We start from the raw sequence: 26,085 nt of genomic DNA, 5'->3' as shown, positions 1-26,085 counted from the left end.
AAAACGTTCAAAACCAGATGAAGAGTTAAGGTATTGAAAGTTTGAAGCAAGAATAAAAATGAGTCAAAAAACATAAAATTTAACTTTTTATGTGGGCCCAAGGTCCCCTAACTTATATTCTGGGAAATAATCTCCATTGAAAAATAATGCCAACACAAAAAGTTTGACAGTAATATGACCAATATTTACCGAGATATGAAACACAGCGTTTTGTGACTTACACCTCTTTACACTAGTCGTCAATAACACCTTTTGGGGAAAATATAGCAGTTAACAGGGGTTCAAAATTATATGTGTGCATGGAGTATGGTTTTTTAAATTGACTGAGGTTTTGTAGTGTGTTTTTGTGTATCATGGCATAACATTTGCATTTATTTTTGAATAGCAATGAAAAATATAAAAACTTTGTTCTTTTACTTTGACAACCTGTCATTCTTCTGAAAGAGCAAGAAGTTCTAGTCTCATGTTCTAGATAGTCCCTTAAAACTTTAAACTAGTATATCTCCTTGAATTTTGGTCGCACAAATGTCAAATATTTTGTATTAATAATATCTTTCAATGAAGATTATTTCCCTAAAAACATCAGTTAGGGGACCTTGGGCCAGTATAAAAAGTTAAATTTTGTATTTTTTGACTCATTTTTATTTTTGCATCAAAATTTCAATATCGTAACTCTGCATCTGATTTTGAACATTTTTGCAAATGGAAGTATGCACCTAAGACTAACCGTTTCGAAAATAGAGGTCTTTCAGGTTAAAACAAAACACCCTCTATATGTATAACACAACCACAAATTTTGTTTTATTTTCTCTCAAAATAATAAACAATTTAAGAGTTCGCTCTTGTTTCAATCAAGAATTTTTTAACTGTTTTCAAAATTTGAAATGGAAAAAAACATTTAGCTACTGAGTTAAAGTGGAAAAAATCAGACAGTGATTAAAGTGCTTCAAATGCATTTGTATCAGTCAAAGCAATAGGTTCATTTTCAATGACTCATAACCCTTATTTTTACATTCAGTAACAAAAAAATGTCTCATATCAGTCACTATGTAGACGATATAGTCCGCTAATCATGAGTCATTCTTACTTACTTCACTTTCAGAGACATTGTGAACTTTTCTGCTTCAAAATTTTTTAATTGGTAGCCCAATACATTTTTGTAGAAAGCAATTTGTAAGAGGTGTCATTAGTATGATGCATAAGTGAATCACTATTAATATTATTCCCGGAATAACTTTGATCAGAATGACTGAAAATCATCTCATGAATAAAACAAAATATACAAAAGAGGGTTGTGTACATCAGAGGTCACTGAAACAGAAATAAATACTGATAGAAAAGTATAGGTACCGGAGAGTTTCCCAATTTTCATTGCAATCAAACACTATAGGCCAATATCTTGAATCTTCAACAATCACCTTTAAAATCAATGATAAATTTTTTTTTTTTAAAAATCAGTGCTAAAAATTAAACATAAAACCAAGATTAAAATCTATTTTTAAATGAAGAGTATGGAGATTTTAAAATAAGCGACAAAAATACATCTGCAATCAAATCAAGAATGGAATGTTTAGTCTAGGATATGGGTGGCATTTTAAATGAGAAATAAATACAGTCACGGTATTAATTTTATGTATTTTATATATGATTATTTTCAACTACAAAGTGAAAGTATAAAATTGAGAGTGATAAATTCTGTAATTCTTATTTGTTAATACCATTCTAGTTTCTCTTGAAAGAAAAAACAACATGAAAAATGATATTAATCTCCATAATTATAATTGTATACTATTAAGTCATGTGTGGAATTTACTAAAACTAAACTGCCTTGTTCAGGTAAACAACGATACGAGGTGGTGTCAGAAAGTTCACGGATTGTTTGCCTTTTTTGTTTTCGGGCCCGACTGTACAAGCTGGCGGGCCCGTAGCTTCAGCCACAACAGCCGCTGAAGCTTTGGACTGAGTTTTGTTGTTCTGAGTGGTTAGGTAATGTCTACAAGTTGTGCTTTATTGTTGTGTGTTATAATTACATAATGATTTTTGTGATGGCTGACAAATTCGAGCAACTGTGTTGCACCAAAATGTTTTAAACTTAAGAAATCACCAACAGAAACTTTTGCAATGCTTTAAGAAGCTTATGAAAAACATTCACTGAGCAGAACACAGGTTTTTGAGTGGTACACTCATTTCAAGGCTGGCAGAACTTCAATTGAAGATAATCATTGTTCAGGACAGCCTTCCTCAAGCAAAATAGATGAAATTATTGAAAAAATTCGACGCCTCATTCATGAAATCCGACATGACATTTTGAGGCGTTTGAGGGAAAATTCTCGTTGAAAAAGGCAGTGGCTCAGCCACCGGAAAGAATTTAAGTTTTAAACCCTTTCCAGAACTCTTACACATTCCTTTTTTTTCCCCACAAATAAAGGAAAAAAACAGTATTTAATTTTTCCCAAGAGATAGGTTTTAAAAATAGCTTACTGAGCAGGAAGCAATTAAATTACTCTTTCCGATTTTTAAACATACAAGCAATTCTTCCTGATGAAATGAATTTTCGATCTTGAAAACCCTTGCCAGAATTTTTTTTTTCTGGCTGCGCCACTGGATAAAAGGCCTGTTAAGGTCAGTTTTGTGGAAAGACCAAAACTGGTTAATGCATCACATCAGTGCTCCAGTTCATGTTCCCATGAAAACAAGTTTTTTTTTCACAAAAATGATATGGCTATCATTCCACATCTTGTCTATTCGCCAGATTTAGCCTTTTGTGACCTTTCTCTTTTCCCCATAATGAAAATGCATATGAAAGGTCACTGTTTTGTCAGTGTTGAAGAGTACAAAAAAAAAAAAAAAAAAAAAAAAAAACATGGGAAATTCTCAACAGCTTTCTTGGAAAAATGTTTTTTGACTTTTCAGTCATTTGAAAAAAATGCTGGGACTGTTGTATTAACTCCAAATGGAGCTTAGTTCAAAGGAGATAACAGCCAAGATTAACCCAGGTAAAAAAAAAAATAATAACAGACCTAGTGCGGGAACTTTCTGATACCACCTATCTACAATTTTTCATTTCTTTTTTTTTTTTCGCATTTTTGTTAACTATTTTAGTAGATACTGATGTTTACCTTCCCATGGCAATCAAGATTTATAGAGGTATTTAACAAGAGCTGCAAAATTAATTGCAAAAAGATTTTTCAAACAGAATACAAAGAAGGTTTCCAAAAGCTTAAAATGTAAAAAATTACTTTTTTCAGAAATTTCAATTCTGGTAATAAACATGGTGCTTTTACAGTGTATTCAGCATCTTTGTAGTCTGGTGTATCCTGAAAATAAAAAATTTAATGTTTAATACAGTAGAAGACTGTTATAACGCACACCTTGGGACCAGAGCTTTTGCGTTATACAGGATTTAGCGTTATATAGGTCATTTCACAAATTTTGAAACTAACATTCAGAATATATCCATATATTAGCACTTCAGAATGAGTTTTATCTGCAATGAGTATTAAAGCACCAATATTACAATTAGTTGTTCACAAATAAACATGTTTCACAATCAGAAGAAAGTGCATTATCCTGCACTTCTGCTAGCTTCACGGTTTGTATAACAACTGCATTTTCAAGAGCCATCTGGTATTTTCTGTTTATTATGATTACTAATTCTAAATTTAAAAGCTTTGAATTAAGATGGAAAGATGAAAAACTGTTTTAAAATTTAATTCGCCTAACAATTTTTATGTCTGCAAGGCAAAACAGAGGGATTTTTTAAACTTCAAAACCTATTGTTTACTCCTGAAAAGTTGTGTGGTTTATAGAGAATTGCGTTATATAGGTCGGCGTTATAACGGTCTTCTACTCTAAAACTAAAATTATACATTTCTTTTTGAAAAAAAAAGCGTCCGATTTCATTAATCTATGAACTACAGTAGAAGACCATTATAACGCATACCTATATAACGCAATTCTCTATAAACCGCACAACTTTTCAGAAGTAAACAATAGGTTTTAAAGTTTAAGAAATCCCTCTGTTTTGCTTTGCAAACATAAAAACTATCAGGGAAATTAAATTTGAGACAGTTTTTCATCTTTCCATCTTAACTCACAGCTTTTAAATTGAAAATGAGTACTCATAGTAAACAGAAAATACCAGATGGCTCTTGAAAATGCAGCTGTTATGCAGACCATGAAGCTAACAGAAGTGCAGGATAATGCACTTTCTTTTGATTGTGAAACATATTTATTTGTGAATGACTAAATGTAATATTAGTGCTTTAATACTCATTGCAGATAAAACTCATTCTGAAGTGCTAATATAGAGACATATTCTGAACATTAGTTTCAAAATTTGTGAAATGATCTGTATAACGCAAAAACTTGTATAACGCAAAAGCTCTGGTCCCAAGGTGTGCATTATAACAGTCTTCCACTGTATAATTAAAGAAATTATATGATAGGAATTAAAGAATTAATAAGATTTTTATTGGAAAAAAAGCAAAACAACAAATACAAAAATTTATATTAAAAAAAAAATATGCTGCAGGTAAAGTTCAGAACCTCAGTCGTTCATCCTTCCAATGGTTTAAAAAAATGCTACTATGTGTGCTTGGGAACTAAACCAGTGAGGGTTTCGTGTTTGGCTGACCACCTAACCGGAACATCTGCTTTTGTACCCCTGAGCCCTTGGTGGGGAAAACTGAAATGGGCACAGTAGGTCTTGTACCCCATCGACTGTTGTGCCTCTGGGTTGGGTTAGGTTTTAAAAGTGCAGTGCAGAGCAGAGTTTTTGTTGAAAGCTTTTAAGATTCTTTCCTTGAAATAGTCCAGGAACAGGGGTGCAGCAAGTTGCCTCAGAACCCATGGTTTTACGACGCATTTTACCAATTTTAATATGATAGTTTATACACATGTAGTAACTGCTATGACTAGCCCCCCTCTTCAGAAGGTAAGTTCTAGATATGATGCTGTTCAGTTCAGGCTCCCCTCCCCCCCTCCTTCCATTCACACACATAGAAGATTACTCTCGGTTCATACATCAAAGCTCATATACACTACCGTGTGTACCATCCTTTAATCAGTGTTGCACATGATACTGCATCTTAAGAAAAACTGTTTTCCATTTTTGAGCTGACAAACTGAAATGAAATAATCTCCATTGATGCTTGTTAGGGGAATTATTTGCCAAAATCAGCTTCTATGGTTGTGAATTTCTAATATTGTTCCTTGAGCTAGATTTATAATTTATTTTTTGTGTGTTTCTTTAAAGTTACTTTCTTTTAAAATTTGCAGCCCCCCCTCTTAAGGGGCATTGTTTATTAATACGAACCTCTAACATGTAATGCTCAAAATGGAGTTGTTGTGAAGAGGGAGAAAAAACATGTTTAACATTTTTACAAGTGCTACACACATTACGACTATAATTAATTACTCTACTATGATATTGAATCTTTAAAAAAATATATGCAGTGGGATTCAAAGGAAAAATTCAAGGAATTTTTGAAATTGGTGTTCTTTTTTGTGGAGGATTAATACTACCCTACTAGAATGTACACTTGTTTAGAATTTAAAAGCTTATGTTATTTTTTGGAATTCATGTTAAAATTTCATAAAATAAATGCAAGCATTATTTAAAACTTTAGATAAAATCGGAAAAGTTGGAGCAGAAGAACATGGAATTATTCAAAACAAAGTGTACAAAAAGTTGGAAGAGAAAAATGGTAAAACAAATCATGGTATTCTACTAAGATTTTAAACTTTGAAATTTAACCTTATGAAAAGTTCTCAGCAAAATAATTGATTATAATTAAACTACTTTATCTTTTGCTATTAGAAAAATTTGCAAAAATTTTGGTTTAAAAAAATTACCTTAAATACAACTTTGATGTTGATATAAACTGGTTTGTTTGCACCTAGAAGCCGTGGTATAATCACACGTGGTTCGATGGCTAACACATAGAGATGATAGAAAGCTTGCAAATGATATCTGTAACAGAACCAAAAAATTTTTTTCAATTAAATCATTTTTTAAAAACTAGATGTTCGTTAAAATAAATGTCAATGTCATAAAATGCTTAGATTGTCAAGAAAAGAAAATGGAGATTCAAAAGAATAGAAAAAATGAACTCGGAGTACTTGAAAAATTTTATTATTACTATTAAATATGAAAAAAAATCTTCACTAAATAAAAAGGATACATCTGTATAAAATATTAAAACTGAAAATTACTGCTATTAGATGCAAAAATAACAATTAAAATTGTAGATAAATACTCCGGGTCACTAAGTACTCCTTTTTTCAATGCAAAAAAATGCACTGAATTTTTGCATTTACTTCGAAGTTGGTCTGCAATTTCTATAGCTATTTATGCTTTTGACATAGGTTTTGATTTTAACATCACTCACTGTAAATTGAAATTTACTAACTCTTATAGATTCAAAGATTTAATAATATTGAAAATAAAATACCTATTATCATTACTGTGTTGAGGAAACTTGGGAAAAAAGGCACATACAAGAGCACCAATAGAAAGAGGAGATGTGCTCAATGAATACCTAGAAGATAAAATTAATAAAAATTAGAGTGAAAATTTTCATACAGATATATTTCAAAGTCTAAACTATTTCAAACCATGTTTTTGTCAGATTTTCATAGTTTGCTAACACATGGTTTTAGCAAAAATTCCTCTCTAAAGAAAAGTATCCAATATTGTAGCACAAAGTTGTTCTAATGCTTATAAGTTGAATGCTATACTATGCTCTTTTTGAACAAATTATCATCCAATTCCAGTTTGGGTTTCTGTTATGTAAATGAAACTAAGATAATCCATGAAAAGACCTTACATTTAAATGTATTCAAAGAATAGAATTTCTTTTAAAATAATAATAACCAAAGTTTAAACCTTTTCACTCTATTTTCTTTTACTCTATACCAGCGGTTCCGAAACTTTTTCCCCTTGCGAACCCCTTCAATATTCAAAAGAAGCTGGTGAACACCCTTATTCAGTAAATAATAAGTAAAAGCAAAAAAAAAAAAAAAAAAAAAAAGCTCCCTCTCCCCCACACACCATTAAAAATTGGGATAATGTTTTTATATATGTTACGGATAAAGTAAGAATAGCAGGTAAACCTAGCTTTAACCGGTTAAAGCGGGGATTAGCAACGCCTTGTGGCTAAAGCCCGAAGATCTCCTAATGTTTCCCGCTTTAACTGGGTAAAACTGGGTCTAACCAACACCAGTCGGTTAAAGTCTGAAGTTAGGTTTTAAATTTTTATGAAGCAATTTTTTTATAGTTATAGGTAGTACACAAATGAAAGTAAATCGTAAATAAAGATATTAAGTTATCAATAAAATATAAAATAAAAGTAATCAATAAATAAGGACATTAAGTTATATATTAAGTTTTTTTTATACATGTAGGTATAGGTAGTACACAAATAAAAGTAAATCAAGTTATCAATAAAAATAAAAGTTAAAAGTAATCGATGAATAAGGACATTAAGTTATTAATACGAATACAAATTAAAATAATCAGAGATATTTTTAACTTCTATTTGTTATTACAAGATAAACTTGAATGGCATTTAGAGTTACATAAAATATTTGCCGCTTTGCAAAGACATTTTTTGGTTCCACATTTTGTTTTACAGTGGCATTTTTTGAATCCTTGACCACCAGAAGTTGATTGTAGGTTTGCAAGTTGTCATAAAGATTTGTTCTCATCTGAAACATCCCCAATGTTTACAAATTCGGATTCATTACAGTAAATTGATTTCTTGAAAACATTTCAGGAATTGTTCCTTTCTCATTACCCAATTTATACAACCCGTTCTCATTACATTCAAGAACTGTTAAAATAATATTTCTAAAGTCACCCCTGCCTCTATCTACGTCAGGAATTTTAACTCTTATGTTATCACCAACTTTGCAAGGTGGATACTTAGTATTGGACAAAGATATCATTTTTTTAGCCTGTTCTGCTAAATTTGCTTTCGCTTCGTTTCTATTATTAATTATGTTATCTTTTTCAGAGCATAAATCACATAATCCATTTATGTTTTCTCATAGTTCACACTCAGCACTGAATACCATTTCTTCTTCACTTTCAGTTTCTTTGAGGCTTTGTTCTTGTTCTTTCATGTTCTTTGCTAAGGACAGTATCAATTATTTCATTCGGGAGACCAGATGACTTCAAACCAACTTTCATATCACAGCGGAACATTGCTTTATATGGTGAACGTTTTATGCCGTCATGGTAGGCTCTGTTTTTTATTAGCTGAACAAATCGAAGTCCTTCAGACCATTTTTCACAATTTTCGTCCTTCATCCAGGTCATGAGGATATTTTGAACATCCTGGTTTGCTCTTTCCACGCTACCTTGTCTTTGACTGTGAGGTGGTTCCCGTGTATTACTTTTAATCCTGTCCACAGAGATTTTAAATTTTCAACCACTTTCTTGGAAAACTCCCTCCCATTATCGGACTGCAAAACTGACGGGAATCCGAATATGCAAAAAATGTCCAACAGCACTTTAGTGACCTCTTCAGCAGTTTTACTGTTCAAGGGTCTAAGCTGCACAAACTTCGTCAGATGATCTTGGTATACGAGAATAAATTTATAATTGCCATTAAGATTAGTCTGCATGTCAATCAAATCTACTTGGCAATGACTATTCATTTCATTTGATAAAATCGGTTTGATCACAACACCTTTTTTACCAGATTTTAACTTCATTTGGCACGACTTGCACAGCCTGAAGATATAACATTATAGCTTCCTGAGTGATTTTTTTTTTTTTTTTGAGCTTCGTTCACCATTCTATTTCTTCCACTATGTTCGATGGAGACATGTATTTCATGAAGAATGTCAAACATATCTTCATTTCATACGTAATATTTAATTACAGGGTTCGTTGTAGAAACAGGAGCTATTAGTTTATCAATGCCACCAACATTATATATGTCGAAGCGCTTCAAACGACGATAATGCATCGTTGTACTTTTGGCAGATTGCTTAGATTCTTTCACGTCTTCAATAAACTGATTATATTATACATTGTTCACATAAGAAGTATTATTACCTTCCTTAGAAGAAAGAATCTTTTCGAACTTCCCATAGAAACTTGATTTGAACATACTTTTGATCTCCATTTTTTAACTCTGTCTGCAGAAGCAAATACACATATGCATTACAAACGAATTATGCCGCAAAAATGTTCTGAATTTGCTCACGAATCGGTAAGACCCAGTATAAGCCGGCTAAAAGCGGAAGCATTGAGAACACTTCGGACTTTAACCGACTCGGGTTGGTTATACCCAGTTTTAGCCAGTTAAAGGGGGAAACATTAGAAGCTCTTAGTGCTTTAACCGCAAAGTGTTGCTAATACCCGCTTTAACCGGTTAAAGCTAGGTTTACCCGCTATTCTTACTTTAGCTGTAATATATATAACAAGAAGAAAAATATATTTACAAAATATAGAGGCACAAACTTTTCTACGAACTAAAATGATAAATGGAAAATAAATTTAAAAAAAAAGCATTTTTCAAGAAATTAGAATGTGAATTTTTAATTGTTTTAAACAAATTTCAAGCTAAAATAATTTAAAATGGTTTTTAAAGTTTTTTTTTGCATCGTTAATTCTTTCTGATTAGAAATCTATTTCCCCCCATAGAAGGCTCTGTTATTTAAAAGTTCAAGTTGAAATTGGAATGAACTTACGTGTGATAAAAATTGTATACGGAGTACTACATAGCCTAAAATAGTTTTACAAAATGAATTGTGGATAAAAACTTCTAAAGTTTGTTTTGTTCATATTCTCACAATTCTGCACATTCTATGGATTTTACTTTTACTTAATATGAACATTTGTAGCTAAAATAAATTCCCTAACAAAACCAAACCTTAAAATTCAATGTTTTTATCGAAATAGGTAACAGAAAAAATTATACCTTCCACCTCCTAAGAAAAGCAGTCCTAGGGCCATATGTGTTACCATATGAGATCCATATAACACATAGCTTGAAGCTTGACCAATTCTAGACCTCAAATGGCGACATATTCGTATAACTTCCAAATCTCCTGTACCAGCCATTACCTATAAATGTATGTTAACTCTTAGGAATAAGGACTTAACACAAGGTTTTTATTCATTATGGTACTATAGTGGATGCTATAAATCAGTTAATATTTATAAACTGATTAATTGCAAAATATTGAATTAATAAATTGTTAATTGGTTAATTGAATCAGCAGCTTTACTGAATCAAATTGCAAAAAAACAAAATAAAATCCAGCTTTATTGAATTCGCCGCTTTATTGAATCAGTCGCTTTATGGAATCAAAACTGTTTAGAACAGATGTGATTCATATAAGCTGTGACCGATGTACTACTATTAGAATGCTGAAAACAATAACAATAAAAACCTCAATTCGTTTTTGACAAGGTAAAGTTTTTGCAAGCAAGAATTGAAGCCAGGTGACTACTCCATAAACATAATTTTGCATACATTTTACTTCCCCTTCTTATATTTTTTATTCAATTTCCGATTAAAAAATACCTGACCTTCATATATTTTTTTGCATAAACCTTCATATACAGTGGCTCCCAAAAGTCTTCGTACACCTACGACGTTCAACGAAATAGTCCCCAATCCATTGGTTAGAATTAATATTTCGGAATGGGTATTAAATTATAAGATCTATGATCAATTTTTAACAAAACTACATGAAAAGTTTTTAAAAAATATTAAAACTTAATTTTTTAAAAATCAAAAACCAAAAATTGCCGGAAATTTTATCTCACAAAAGTCTTCGTACACTTTATAAAATGTCTATATATTATTGAATAATCTAACTTTTTATTCAGTTATTAATTTTTAGAATATTATACAGTATTCATAACACCTTTTAAACGTCTGGGAACAGATTTCATTCTTTTTCTTTCTTTTTTTTTTTGCGTAATTTCTGAGTAAGTGTTCAACCGCACTTCGAGTCTTACTGTTTCTAGCTCTATTTTCGTTTTAAAGCCCTATTTTCGTAATCTAGCCTCCAGATATCTCTAAATACGTTACATTAAGTTAAAATCTGGAGATTGAGGGGGTATTTTCTAAACTTTAGGACATTTTTCTAGGCACTAGACGCAAACGTTAAAAACCGTGTGCTTCTTATCGTTATCTTGATGAAAAACAAAGTTGTTTCCAATAACCAAATTTTTGGCTTAGAGTTCAAAATTGGTTTTTAAAATATTTAAAGGAACAGCACGATTCATTATTTCATCAAAAAATTACAAACTACCAAGTCCTGATGCTGATATGCACCCTCACACAAGTAAACCTCCACCGTCCTGATTAACTGATCCAAATATGTTCTTAAGATTAAGTTCCTAATTTTTTTCTTTTACTTACAGTTATACAACAATTTCACCAAAAATGTTGAATTTATTTTTATCTGTAAGTAAGACGTGATTCTAAAACTGTTTTAGCTTTTTTATCATTGATTTTGCGGCGAAAAGCGTAAGCTTTCTATTTTCGCACGACCAAGAAAATTTCTGTGGGAAGAGGTCCCATTTATTCCAGCTAACCAGAGAACTTGGCGAACAATTTTAGGTGAAAATTAAATGTAAAATGTTTCATTTAACACTGCAGATACTTTTACAGCACTCAAATGTGTAATTTTCATAATTTTTTTAACTTTAAATCTCCGATTTTGTTTTGTCAACTTTGCCAGTTGACCTTTTCTTACCTTGTTTTCGGTCCGATTCTTTCTTTAAAGCATTTTATCAAGCATTTTACTATACAGACAAATAAATTAACTAATTTAGAGATATTTCAAACCAATTTACCACTACTGTGGGAAAAAAATTTGAATTTTGAATGGTGTTTGTGGGTTTTTACGAATACCAGTCATTTTACAGTAATAAGCACACTATTAAGGAATAAATAAACAAAAAATTAAAGCCAAATGACTCTTAAGGGTCAACACAATGCAAAAATATTAATAAAATGGCATATGATAATTTTAATCATGAATTTATTCGAAAATATTTGAGTGTACGATGACTTTTGTGGCGTATTATTTCTCTGTCTCTTCGTTTTCTGACCCATTTCAAAAAGAAGATGCGTCAATATTTTGAAAAAACCAATGGGTTGTATTTAGAATGACATAGGAATGCTGTGAAAAAATATTGAACTTCATATTCAAATTCAGTTTTGAGTTATATTGGTTTTTCTAAAAAATTTCAAGGTGTACAAACACTTTTGGGAGCCACTGTATTTTTTTGCAGCAGTTTATTGTTATATTAATATGACACAAGCTTTCTTCTTGGGTCATTATATTTTTGAAAAAGAAAGAGATGGTATTGTGTGATTTTGTTTCCTCAAGTTAAAGGAACACTTGTGTAGCCTATATTTAAGAAGCGACGATAAAGTCAAAGAGGTGAAATACTTTCTCAACAGGTTAGAAGCGGAGTTCTATGATATTAGGACACAGAAAATGGTGCACTGTATACAAATATATGTATAAAAAGATGGCGGTTACATAGAAAAATAGAGCAAAATTTCTTCTTTCCAACGATGTAAATTTCTATCTGAATAAACAATGTCTACTTGTAAACTTGATGGGAACCTTATTTCCGGATCAACTCTCGTATTTCGGCAAAAGAGAAAACTTTTCTCTTTTTAAGAAGAAAGTTACAGACAGTTCAACTAGCATTCGTATGTACTTCAAACCATTGAAAACAAACTAAAGTTTGTGCAGAACAAGATAAAATTATGAACAGTCACATTGAACTTTAAGAAATAATGAGAAAAATTCATCTTACCATAGCCAATGATAAAACAACAACATTAAGGCATGTTTCCATGGTACTTCGACCTGCTTGATCACCAATAGATTTCCGAGATATAGTGAGAAAGTGTTTGGTATACTGCATCTGAAAAGCAAGATAAATACTGGTTTTACAGGTTTTTAAAATCTCTAACAACAAAAAATGAACATTTATTGATTTAACTGCAATTAAAAAACAGCAGTGACTGATATAAAACAAAACCAAAAAAGTATACAGCTCTGATTCAGATCAAATAATTTAAAAAAATTTGATTTTGGACATGATGTCGAGTTATACAAACACATGCTTAGAAACAAATTGAAATGGCAAAATCAAGAATTTTCACCACATATGTTGCATTAACTGCAAAACTTCCAAACACAAATTAGTAAAAATTCGACCATTTGGCATACATAGTATAGAAAATAGATAAGAAAAACAATGCTTACTAAAATTTCAAAAGCCTCATTATTTGCAGAACCAGCAAACTTTAACCCAATACAGAAACAGCAACCAGCAATGATATTGCAATATGCCTGGCTACAATATAATTCAAAGGATCCATTAATGATATAAATGAGTAAAATAAAAAGTTACAATTCACAATCAATTGTATTATTTTCAATGAAAAAAAAACAGTAATGGACAGTAAAAAGTTGGACACATGGGCGCCCATATGCAAAATTGTAAGGGGGGAGGGAGCTCAGATATTTTCTGCATGGTTTAGCAGGATATTTTCCCCATAGACACCGATTTCAGTACAGATTCGAGTTATTAAAGTTTGACAGTTTCGATAAATTACTCATTAATGGCTGGAAAAGAAATGTTACTGCATTTTTGCAAAGAAAAAAGTACTAAAAGCAAGGAAGTTCTAATTTCTAGGGGAGTTCTAATTTCTAGGGGGGGCTCTCCTTGAGCCCCCCCTTCCCCCCCTATATGGGCGCTATTGGTTGGACATGACATTATTTTTCAAATGCATATAATGACATTATTTTATTTTTAAATGCTTCAGTTGTTCCTTGTAGTTTTCCGCTAGACTATCTAAGTTTTTTTGCATAATAATTGTAATATGGTAAAAATTGTAAGATGAAAACTCTACAGGGATAGTGAAAGAAAATATGTGTCAAGTATCATCAATATTTTATGAGATGAAAATAAGGGTGGCAGCTATGCTTCATTTTTATTGCTTAATGAAATTGAAGCAAATCTAAGAATAAGAATTATACAAACAACTACTGTCAAAATTGGTGCTAGGTTTGTGATTCTGGTTGAAAAGCATCTAGGCCAGCTTTCCTAAAATTTATTATTTTAAATCAAACCCATGGGTGCAAGTTTGGTGATGTGTTCAAGACGGAAAATATTTTCAGCCCCCCCCCCCCCCACCGGCACGCGCATGCGGGCTTAAGGAAAAATTTGAATGTTGTAGATTTTAACAATACCAGTTTTGGAATCTGTCTGATTTAAATTTCAAGCCTTAAAATTGTAATATTTAAGTGTTTTGACATCATAATTCCAAAAAATCTAAAATCTGGCAATAAAAGGGAGGCCTGGGGGATCTCCCCCAGAAATTTTTTTAAATTGAAGTCAAAAAAATCCTATGGTAGGCCATTTTGGTAAAGTTCAGGGAAAGGAGGGGTTCAGGGACTCTTACATCAATTATTTCCAAATGATAATCCCAAAATCACAATATTGGGCAACCTTCAAAAAATATTAGAGAAAGAGGGGGGGGGGACGCAAGGGGCTTTCCCCGAAATTGAAGATTTAAAAACGACATTGTAATTTAAATTTCATAACGTTTATACGCTTTTTGAATGCAGTATTTGAAGGGATGGAGTTCAGGAACCCTCCTTCGGCAATATTTCGAAATTGAAGTTTCAAAAACGCAATTTTAGACGATGTTGGATAATGTAAGGGGTAAAAGCGTTTGCAGCACCCTACCATTAGTTTTTTGCCGATCGTAAACATTTTTACTGTAGCAATAAAATCGCTTAGGACATAAGATTTTCACTTTTGCAACATAAATCAGTTCTGATCGGAAAGTCTACCCAAAGTAGCGCCAACAAACTAGAAAAGAAGGGAAGGTGGGTGAAGGGTAAGGCCGACTAATGATAATGAACTGTCACCATTCCCCACACAGTCCTCATTTGAAAAAGAATTCTTTTATAAGATAGCAGGTGGTGAAATTAGCAATAAAAAATCGCTTCAGTGAAGATATATTTTTTAAACAAGGTACCCTTTCCAACATTCATTAATAAAAAAAATAAATGAAAATAGGGTAACTGAATCCTAACCCCAGGCAGGGTCCCGAATCACATCACTCTCAAGGCACTCAAATATAGCCTAAAGTGGCGCTTTAAATATTTCAGCATCAAAGAATTTTCATAAGAGAACTCCCGAACCCCTTCCTTTGAGTTCACCACAAATGTCTAAAATTTCAATTTTTAAGGCTTCAGTTTCTAAATTGTTTTGTAGGAATAGTACCCCTCTTACCTATAAAAATGACTTATGACCGCCTAAAAATTTTAATACTTTAATTTTGGAAACTATTTGAAAGAATTTTCCTACACCCTTCCCCCTTAAGTCATCCAAAGATAGCCCAAAACAAAGCTCTTAAAATTTCAGAAACTAAAATATTTCAGGCTGGAGGTGCAGAATACCCCCCCCCCCTCTCATTGTGTTTACTAAACGCAGTGTAAGTTTTTGTTTAAGATTTATTTTTCTTTTGAGAGAGCAACTCCCTTCCACACATCGCCAAAGACAACCCAAAGTTTTAAGACTTCAATTTCGAAAATGTTTCGAGAAAGACCCCTGAATTCCCTAACTCTTAACTCACTCAAAAATAGCCAAAATAGCATTTCAATATTTCGGAGAGAGAGACCCCCCCCCCCCCCGAACTCTTTCCTCTAAGTTCACTAAATTTTACTTAAATTTCTGGTTTCCCCTTTTCATCACCGAAGATTTAAGAATTTAAATTCTAAAACGTATTGAGAGAAAGCCTTCGAATTCCCTCTTCTTAAGTCTTCCAAAGATTACCTAAAGCTGAGTTCTGAATACTTCAGCTTTGAATATTTTTTGGGAAAGGAGAACCCTAACCCCAAGACGGTCCAAAGTTGCGCTTTTAAGACTCCAGTTTCGGAGTTTCGCCTAAAGAGAGCTCCCTCCCTCCCTCTTGACATTGCCAAAGACAGCCTAAAAGATTTAAGACTTCAATTACAAACACTTTTCGGGAGAGGGTCGCAAATGCCTTTAACTTACGTCATTTAAATATAGCCTCAAATAGTTTTTAATACATCAGCTACAAAACATTTTCATGTTAGAACACCCAAACCATCTCTCAGCAATTCACCAAAGATTGCCTAAATTAATGTTTTTAAGACTCCAGTCTTCGATTCTTTTTTAAAACCCACTTTTACATCATTAGAGACAGCCTAAAACTTTTTGACTTTTAAATTTTTAAGAGTTTGCAGTGGAGAAATATCGAACCACTCCTAACTTCAAAAATATTTTCAATTCAGTTTTTCGATATTTTACTCTGTATAACCCGTGAGTAACACTCCCCCCCCCTAGATTGTCCAAGATATCAACGTTTTAAGACCTCAGTATCGTGGGTTAATTTGCGGACAGATTACCCCCTTTGCAAGAGCAGCGTTTTTTCGCAAACTCGTGCTGCCGTTATTTTTCTCCTTTCCTTTCTCTCCCCCCCCCATCACCCATATTTCCATTCTAGCGAGTGTTCGATTCAATGACATTAGAATTTAGTGATTCCTCAAGTCTTTGTCAAAAATGCAGGAACGGTTTGCCCATCGGTGTTTCCAACCAGCTTAAAATCCCTCCCCCCCCTCGGTTATTTCCAAAATTCCCATTTTCGTTAAAATCTTCAAAATCCTTGATAGTTTCTGTTTTGCCTGGTATGTGGACGCCTTTTGCTGTGGCGAAAATATTTCATCTTGTCAGCAATCATTCTCAATCGGTGATGCAGATTCAACTCTTAAGACATTTTAAGAGCGTACATAATTTTCATTTATGCGTGTAAAGTTTGCAAAAAAAAAAACCCACAAATGAAAAAAAACGAAAGGATGATCGAAAATAGCATGAAAAAAGGCTAAATTTTCAATTAGAGCCGATTGCTTCGAAAAATCAGGGAGAATAGCGAGCAACTCCTCGGTCTGCAATGCAGTGAGTTGGAAATAACAAAGCTATACCTAAAAAAAGTCAAACGGCGCGGGCCGAAAAGCCACTCCTCCAAAAGCACGTTACAAACAAAACAAGCACATGGCGGAAAACGGAGAGAATGTCGACATAAATTCGTAGTTATGGAATGGTCCAGTTATATTAAAGCATATTTTTCAAACACTCAATTTTTCTTTTTTCATTAAAAATTAAAAGAAAGTCATTGAATTTCTTTCTGTCCCGACCTCCGTCTCGGAAATTTTGTCAAGACGGAAATCCGTCCTGAGACGGAAGGTCTTGCACCCATGATCAAACCTATCTAATACTATTTTTTACATCCTTAAAATAAACAGATGTAAAAATGAAGTTAAAATATCAAAGTAAAGATCAATAACTGCAGCAGCATAGTATGGAAAAGAAGCTCAATTGGTTTCTAAAACTACCAAAACAACTTTGGCTCTCTTTTATATTTTACAAATCACTGAATTTTCTTCTTGCTTTTATAAAATCCCAACTTGTCTAATACTAAGCATTATAACATGTAAAGTTGATTTTACAGAACTAAATTCTTTCTAAAGTGGGGATGTCAAATGCTTTGAAATATAAAAAACTGCATTAATTTTTAAACATAAGTACATTGTTCTCAGAAGCACTTTTCTTGAAATTGCTTTAGGCAATGTTTGAAAATTTATTGCAAAACAACAATTTGAAAGCAAAATAGAACATTTTTCAAACAACTGTAGATTCAAAAAAATATATTTAAGAAAAAGTACAAGAGCCATATACAGATACTGAAGATATGCTTTTTTTACCAATGTACTGAAAGCTGGCAAACTGCTGTGCTCTTCAAGAAAAAGTCCAAAGCTAAGGCACATAATTATGAGCCTGTGTGCGATTCAGCAGTTTGTAAAATTTTGAAACTCTGATGAATTTCAAGGTTACTGTTATAATAATAACAATAACGTGACAAATAAATTGTATGTTAAATAAAATGCATTACTTTTTATAATTAAGAGCATTTCCTAATATTAATTCATTGCATGTACAGGTATACAAAATAATAGGAACACCTATGACAAAATGAAAATCTTTTATTAATAAGGGGTTGGGCCACTTGAATGGCAATTTGTATTCGATGTGGTACTGACACATAAAGGTCTTGAATATAGTTCATTAGAATTCGCATCCATTCCTTGTGCAAGACCGCCTCGTGTTCAGGTAGAGTGCGTAAAGGAGAACATCGCGCACGGACTTAGTTCTCTAGAAAACCCTACAAAGGATTGATGATGATTAGATCAGGGTGCTGGGAACACCACGTTAGATGTTTCATTTCATCGTCATGCAAGTGTAACCATGTTTGAACACAGTGGTGCTTGTGAATAGGGGCGATGTCATCTTGGAACAAAGGACTTTCTTCTCGAAAGACAGTCTGAAGCATGGGGGGGGGGGAGATGATCGATACGATTCGATAATGTTCACCTGTGATTCTCACCCTCAGGGTAACAAGAGGACCAAATCCACACGAAGATATTGCTCCCCACACCATCACAGTACCCCTTCCATGCTTCAAGGCAGAAACCAAGCTGTCAATCTGATGTGCTTTTGTTGGTGTTTGCAGGGCGAACACACATCCGGTGATCTGGAATAGTATAAATGCTGGCTCGTCAGACCATATGGCTTGTTCCCATTGCAGTTGTGTCCAGTTTAGGTGGTCTGTGTACCACTGTAGTCTTTTCATAGCATTTTGCGTCGAAACTAACGCTTTTGAAATAGCTACTCTGCCATGAATGTAGGCAACATGCAACTCCCGTTGAATAATTTGCATTCATACGGGGTACTGGAGGTTTGCATTCATTTTGGACGTTATCTGCGGCAGTGTAGTCTTGTGTTTTCATCGGACAATCCTTTTCAACGTTCGTCTATCACCATCCTTGAACTTCGACTTTTGCCCATTGTAGTGCTTCGCAGAAGAGACCTTCCCTAGATTTGTATAGGCTATCATAACTTTTGATACAGTAGTCCTTGAAACATCCACAAAACTGGCTGTTCAGGACACTGATGCTTCAGCGAGACGAGCTCCAATTTCATGCCTTTTTTCACGTTGGAGAGGTCGGACATAATCACGCATTGCTAAATAAAGAATTTTTTCATGCAACCCTCACACCGCCAAATGCTTGATTGATACCTTCCCTACCACGGCCACTTGTTGGTAAACTGTTGCAACACGTGGCGGTCAATTATTTGGCGGTCAAAAAAAGACTCAATTTTAACTGGGTGTTCCTATTATTTTGTCCTATACCTGCACAGTACAGTTACCAAGGCTTCAAACAAAAATAAAAAGTCAACATTTTGTTTACATTGTCTTTCAAAAACGTTTCAATTCAGCACTGTAGATTGCTCACTTTTCTAAAAAACTGGATTGTATTGGAGAGCAGATTTTTTTTTTTTTTGGGGGGGGGGGGGTTAGAGATCAGCTGACTAGAAGGCTAGTTTTAGGGACATTATTATTTATTATTTTTATTAGTGATGTAAGTAAAAGGCTTTCAGGAAACATCAATATTTTTGTAGATGATAGCCAAGTTTGGGAATTGTTAACAATAAAGATCAAATAAACTTCAAGAGAAGATAAGATTTTAAAGTGCAGAATTAAGTGCAGTATGTTTTTCAATGATTAAAAACATATTCGGAAACTCCAGCGCTCGAATACGCTACCTTGCGGTGATTTACAAAACTGCAAATGGAACTTAAACATTGCCACGTTGCGTTCCACGTGTGTCTGTTGACGTAAACACAGGCAGTTTGTTCTGAGTATTTATTAACGCAATCGATGTGTCTTAGTTTGCTTTCAGCTACAGAAATTAATTCGTCCCTTAGTAGTATTCTCGAGCTTCTTAAAATAATGTTAATTTTCCTTATTTCTTTCAAAAAAGTATTAAATGGTGGAAGCATAAACAAGAAAACTCTGGATTAACAAAATTGGATAACCTTATACCAGGTAAAATTTTTTATTGTTTTGTATGAATTTGTAAGAATATGGGGTTTTTTTAAATCTTAAATTAATTAAACTTACCATATTTTACAGCAGCATTTAGTTGGAATGGACAGTATGCAAAATATTTTCTTGAATATATTATCGTAGAACAAAATGAATAACCGAGAAAGAATTTACTTTATTCCTTTTATTCTCAGCTGAAAGGTTTCGCCAAATTTGTTTAGGGTTATAATTTTTAGTATTGTGCGAGCAAAGTAGCCTTGGCGAGATTTCGCGTTTTTAGTTAAACCATTTTTAATTTTTATCATGAGTGGAATAAAATGGTAGTAAGATTACAGAATTCGATAAGTGAAAGGAAATAATGGTCAATCAACTGAAAAGAAAACTACCACCATATATCCGTGAGAATTTTGTTGATGATTTGCATAACATGGCACAATTAAATCGTAACTCAGAAATTAGAAAAATCGAAACAGAAAATTTTTAAATGAACTGATTCGGGAATTCAAGAGAAATAACTCAGCTACAAATGGAAAAAAAATAAGCGCTAGCCAAGCAAGGCAAAAAAGTATCATCTTCTTTCGATAACAATTTGTAATGTCACATTGAATTTTCTAGCATTAATTGTTATTCTTGTCAGGCCACAATTATTATTTAGTTTTATCAAGAATTGATAAATATCGAATTCAACATCGTGGAAATAGCTGCTTAGAACTACGAACTACGTAGTTTGCATTAATCTTTGACGTTTAGTAATGCTTCTTGAATTCTCATTTCTTTCTACGTGGGCCAGAATATCCACAAGACTTTGAAAATTAATTTTAAAAGAATAAAGCGAAAAAATCATACGTACGAACAAAAATCACAACACTTTTAGCATTTTCTTCGTTACCATGTGCGTTTGTTTTAGTTTTCAATTCCGCCATTAGACAGTGACTTCAGTGCCCCCTATAGTTCGTTGGAGTTGCGAATTATAATGTGTAAAAAGTGTTTCATTTAGGTCATGGAAATAGCAAAGCTATTATTTACTGGGATCTATTATTTGCAAAGCAAAAGGTTGCTGAGCAGGATGTCTTAATAAGACAGGGCTTGAAGTATAGTCAGCATCAGGAGCACAGCTAGCAATAAGACTAACTGATGCTAAGTTTCATAAATAGATCTAATTTACTTAGTTTGAAGGAAGTTCCTCTAACTTTTTACAGAAGTTTCCTGACTTATTTAGAGTATGCTGTACCATTTTTGTCTACTTATCTTAAGAAAGGTGTTAATGTATTGATAAGGGTTCAAATGAATGGCTACTATGTTAATAAATAAAGTTTCTAATTTAGTATGATTCCAGGTCTAAAAGGGTTAACATCCATACTTTTGAACAAAGAATTTGAGGGAGCAGGAAAGAGTTACTTATGTTTACTAAAATGTAATGTTAATGGACTACATTTTTACAAAGATGGTAGAAGCTTGCATCATTGTTTTAAGCTTTTCAAACTCCAAGCTAATCATGAAATTTGAAAAAGTGTTAAAAGGGCTCTTGACCTTCATTGGAGATTGATAAATCGGTTGGGACTAGTCTAGTTGGGACTAGATCCTGCTGTTCTCACTTTCGTACCTGAATTTGTATGAAATAGTGAAATAAATAAAATAATTACCTCATAGTTTCATAATCCACATCACTATTTCCACTTCCACGCTGAAAGGCATACTTAGCGACTATCTAAAATTTAAATATATATATATATATATATATATATATATATATATATATATATATATATATATATATATATATATATATATAGGGGAAATGTAAAAAAAATTATATATTTACTCAACCAGCGCATAATTGCTGCTAAAGCATTAAATGTATTTTAAATATTTGGTGTTACTAATGTGTTCCACCCTCAGGTGTGCACAAAATAAGTGTAAAATAACGAAATAACAAAATAACAACAAATTGAAAAAATTTTTGAACAAGATATATGCAAGAACTTGAAGAAGTAGTACAAATGCAAAACCAACAAATTTAAACACAACTACATTTAAACAGTAAAAATTAATTAACTGAGTGGGCACTGCTTCCTCGACGGATAATGGGAGCCGTGGTTGTACTTAAAATTTGCAGGTTTCTGAAGAGATTGGCAGTGCATGAGTTAACATTGAAAGTTTAATTGTATTAGAAGAATTGTGTCAGGAAAAAAAATGGCAGTAGTATTGTTTTTTTTTAGAGTTTATAATACAATTAAACTTTCAATGTTAACTCGTGCAATGCAGACCTCTTCAGAAACCTGCAAATTTTAAGTACAACCACAGCTCCCACTCTCAGCCGACGAAGCAGTCAGGGCCAGATTTAAAGGCAGGCGGGGCTACTACCCCGAGGCCACCACAACAAAGGGGCCCCACAGTAAAATTTTTACAAAATATCTTAACTTTCATGGGTCAAAAATATCGGATACATACATATATATCAAAATATTCGGATATATATTAAAGTATCGGATATTTTGGAAAATATGATGATCTTTTCGAACCCTGATTAGGGGCCTCTACTCCTTCGTTGCCCCGGGGCCTCCACACTTCCAAATCCGGCCCTGGAAGCAGTGCCCACCCAGTTAATTAATTTTTACTCTTTAAATGTAGTTGTGTTTAAATTTGTCGGTTTTGCATTTGTACTACTTCTTCAAGTTCTCGCATACATCTTGTTAAAAAAAATTTTCAATTTGTTGTTATTTCGTTATTTTGCACTTACTTTGTGCATGCCTGGTGGTGGAACACATGCATAACACTAAATGTATATTTTATATTTGGTGTTATACATTTTAAGTATTATATAATGTACTATTTTAATAATAGAAAACAGTCACCAAATGTTATATTTCTAATTTTACATAGGAACAATTTAGTTGAAATATAAATGAAAGAGATGAAGATAATTTTCTCTACTGTAATATAACGAAGAATAATAATACTGAACCTAAGGGGAGGTGGAAATCTTGAAATAACTTACAAGAAGAGAAAACTTAGAAATTTATCACAAGCAACAAGACCACTGACTAATTTTTAAGGATCAAAATGGAAAAGGCAGAAATTAGCTATCGTCATTTGCAAAAATCTTTCATGTAAAAAGTTTAATTTTCTTCACAGCTAGAAAAATAACCTTGGAAATAATTTCAGCAGTGAATTTTGATCAGAATCTATAATATTTTTGAAAACACAATCTATTTATGTATAAATAGAAAACATGCACCAAAATGCTGATGAGCAAAATAAAAAATGTGAGGAACAACCTAACTTGCAAAAAGTTCGACAGGAAAACAAAGCTAAACATTTAATATGTAAGAAGAAAGAAAATTATTTCCTAGAAAATTTCAGTCATCCTACGCAAAGAAATAAAAATTGATGATAAAGTAATATAACTTCTGTTGAAATTTGTTCTGAACTTCTTGAGATAATTACAAACATGACTTTACAAAATGCTTTTTGAATGGAGCATTGAATTTTTGAAGAACATTGAAAGTTTAGGAGTTCGTATTCTGCAACAGAATATACACACTAAAATGCATGAAAAATCATTATGGGCAAATGAACCAAAAAAAAAAAAAATAAACAAATCAAACTTTGAATAAACCAAAATAAGGAAAATCCAATGGTAATGCTCCATTTAGGAAAACTAATTTTAATGGATGATAAAGTTGTTTCAATGAAAGAAAATTCTATTAACAAGAAGAATAACTTACATGAGGTAAGTGGTCTTCAATCCATCTTGTAGAAGGATGTATACTGGACCATAAAATCAAACCTTTGCTCAAAACCTACATAAAAAATTAACATATATCACAATTAAAGCATGAACATTAGTTCTTAAGATTCTTGTCCTTACTAAATATACATACAGTGGCTCCCAAAAGTGTTCGTACACCTACGACTTTCAATGAAATAGGATCCTATCCCATTGGTTAGAATTAATATTTCGGAATAGGTATTTAATTATAAGATCTATGATCAATTTTCTACAAAACTACATGATTTTTTTTTTGAAAATATTAAAACTTAATTCTTTAAAAATCAAAAACCAAAAAGTGACGAAAATATTATCTCACAAAAGTCTGCGTACACTTTAAAAAATGTCTATATATTATTGAATAATCTAACTTTTTACTAAGTTATTATTTAGTAGAATATCATGCAGTATCAACAACACCTTTTAAACATCTGAGAATAGATTTCATTCTTTTTTCTTTCTCTTTTTGCGTAATTTCTGAGCAAGTGTTCAACCACACTTCAAGTCATACTGTTTCTAGCTCTATTTTCGTTTCAAAGCCGCATTTTCATAATCTAGCCACCAGATATCTCTAAATATGTTACATTAAGTTCAAGTCTAGAGAGTTAAGGGGTATTTTCTAAACTTTAAGACAATTTTTGAGACACTAGATGCAGGGCCGTATTTGGAAGTGTGGAGGCCCCGAGGCAATGAAGGAGTGGAGGCCCCTAATCAGGGTCCAAAAAGATCATCATATTTTCGAAAATATCCGATACTTTGATATATTTGTATATAGGCGATTTTTCGACGCGTTACAGTTAGGATAGTTTGTAAAAATTTTATTGTGGGGGCCCCTTTGTTGTGGAGGCCCCGGGGCAGTTGCCCCGCCTGCCCTCCCGTAAATCAGGCCCTGACTAGATGCAAACGTTGAAAACCGCATTCTTCTTATCGTTATTTTGATAAAAGAAACAAAGTTGTTTCCAATAACCAAATTTTTGGCTAAGAGCTTAAAATTGGTTTTTAAAATAATTAAATAAACAGCATGATTCATTATTTCATCAAAAAATTCGAAACTACTAAGTTCTGAAGCTGAGATGCACCCTCACACAAAAACCCCTTCACCGTCCTGCTTAACTGGTTCAACTAAGTTCTTAAGATTAAGGTTTTTTTTTTCTTCTATTTACAATTGTACAACAGTTCAACCAAACATATTGAATTCATTTTTATCTGTAAGTACGAGGCAATTTCAAAAAAAATTTGAGCTTATTTATCAATAATTTTGCAATGAAAAGCGTAAGCTTTCTGCTTTTCGCACGACCAAGAAAATTTCTGCGGGAAGAGATCCACTTTAATCCGGCTAATCAGAGAACTTGGCAATCAATTTTAGGTGAAAATTCAATGTTAAAATTTTCAATTAACTCTGCAGAAATTTTTACAGCACTCAAATGAGTATTTTTCCTAAAGTTTTTAACTGTAAATCTCCGATCACACTTTGTCAACTTTGCCGGTTGACCTTTTCTTACCTTGTTTTCGGTCCAATTCTTTTCTTTAAAGCATTTTATCAAGCACTTTACTATAGAAGGAAATAAATTAACTAATTTAGAGACATTTCAAACTAATTTACAGCTACTGTGAGGAAAAAATTCAAATTTCGAATGGTGTTTGGTTTTTTACGAATACCTGCCATTTTAAAGTAATAAGCACAATATTAAGGAATAAATAAACAAAAAAATAAAGCCAAATGATTTTTAAGGGTCAACACAATGCAAAAATAATAAAAAAATGACATATGATAATTTTAATCATGAATTTATTCGAAAATATTTGAGTGTATGATAAGTTTTGTGGCATATTATCTCTCTGTCTCTTCGTTTTTTGACCCATTTCAAAGAGAAGATCCGTGAATATTTTGAAAAAACTACAGGGTTTCATTTACAATGACATAGGAATGATGTGAAAAAAGTACTGGACTTCATATTCGAATTCAGTTTCGCGTTATTTTGGTTTTACCAAAAAATTTCAAAGTGTACGAACGCTTTTGGGAGCCACTGTATATGTTAGGGTTAGTAATGTAACTATTTTAATTAGTCAGAAAAAAAAATGTTTTATGGATATGTACTGACTAATGCATTTTTCTTATTTCTGAAACATATAAAATTTGTACAAGTTGTACAAGTAGTTAACTAAAGAGAAATGAGCAAAGCATCTCTTGCTTAAGTAATTTAATTAAAATTAATAGAAATATATCAGTTATGCTACATTTTATTTCTAATAGATTAAATTATCACATTTTACAAATGATTGTAAATACCATTTATATTTAAATGCCATTCAAATTACTTAAGTTTTTACATAAAA

General features: G+C 32.4%; 1 protein-coding gene across 1 annotated transcript in view; it reads right to left on the bottom strand.

Annotated features, from left to right (window-relative positions):
• LOC129230367 (anaphase-promoting complex subunit 1-like) overlaps positions 1 to 26,085 on the bottom strand; it is a 112,484-nt gene that overhangs the window by 14,918 nt on the left and 71,481 nt on the right. The window contains 9 exon segments of the mRNA XM_054864764.1: positions 1,351 to 1,418; positions 3,240 to 3,317; positions 5,857 to 5,974; positions 6,456 to 6,542; positions 9,936 to 10,081; positions 12,806 to 12,916; positions 13,261 to 13,351; positions 21,620 to 21,684; positions 23,705 to 23,779. Of these exon segments, the coding sequence (XP_054720739.1) occupies positions 1,351 to 1,418; positions 3,240 to 3,317; positions 5,857 to 5,974; positions 6,456 to 6,542; positions 9,936 to 10,081; positions 12,806 to 12,916; positions 13,261 to 13,351; positions 21,620 to 21,684; positions 23,705 to 23,779 (839 nt within the window).

The sequence above is a fragment of the Uloborus diversus genome, chromosome 9, assembly GCF_026930045.1.
Source record: "Uloborus diversus isolate 005 chromosome 9, Udiv.v.3.1, whole genome shotgun sequence".
Taxonomy (NCBI): Eukaryota; Metazoa; Arthropoda; class Arachnida; order Araneae; family Uloboridae; genus Uloborus; species Uloborus diversus.
This window is presented reverse-complemented; position numbering and strand designations above follow the sequence as displayed.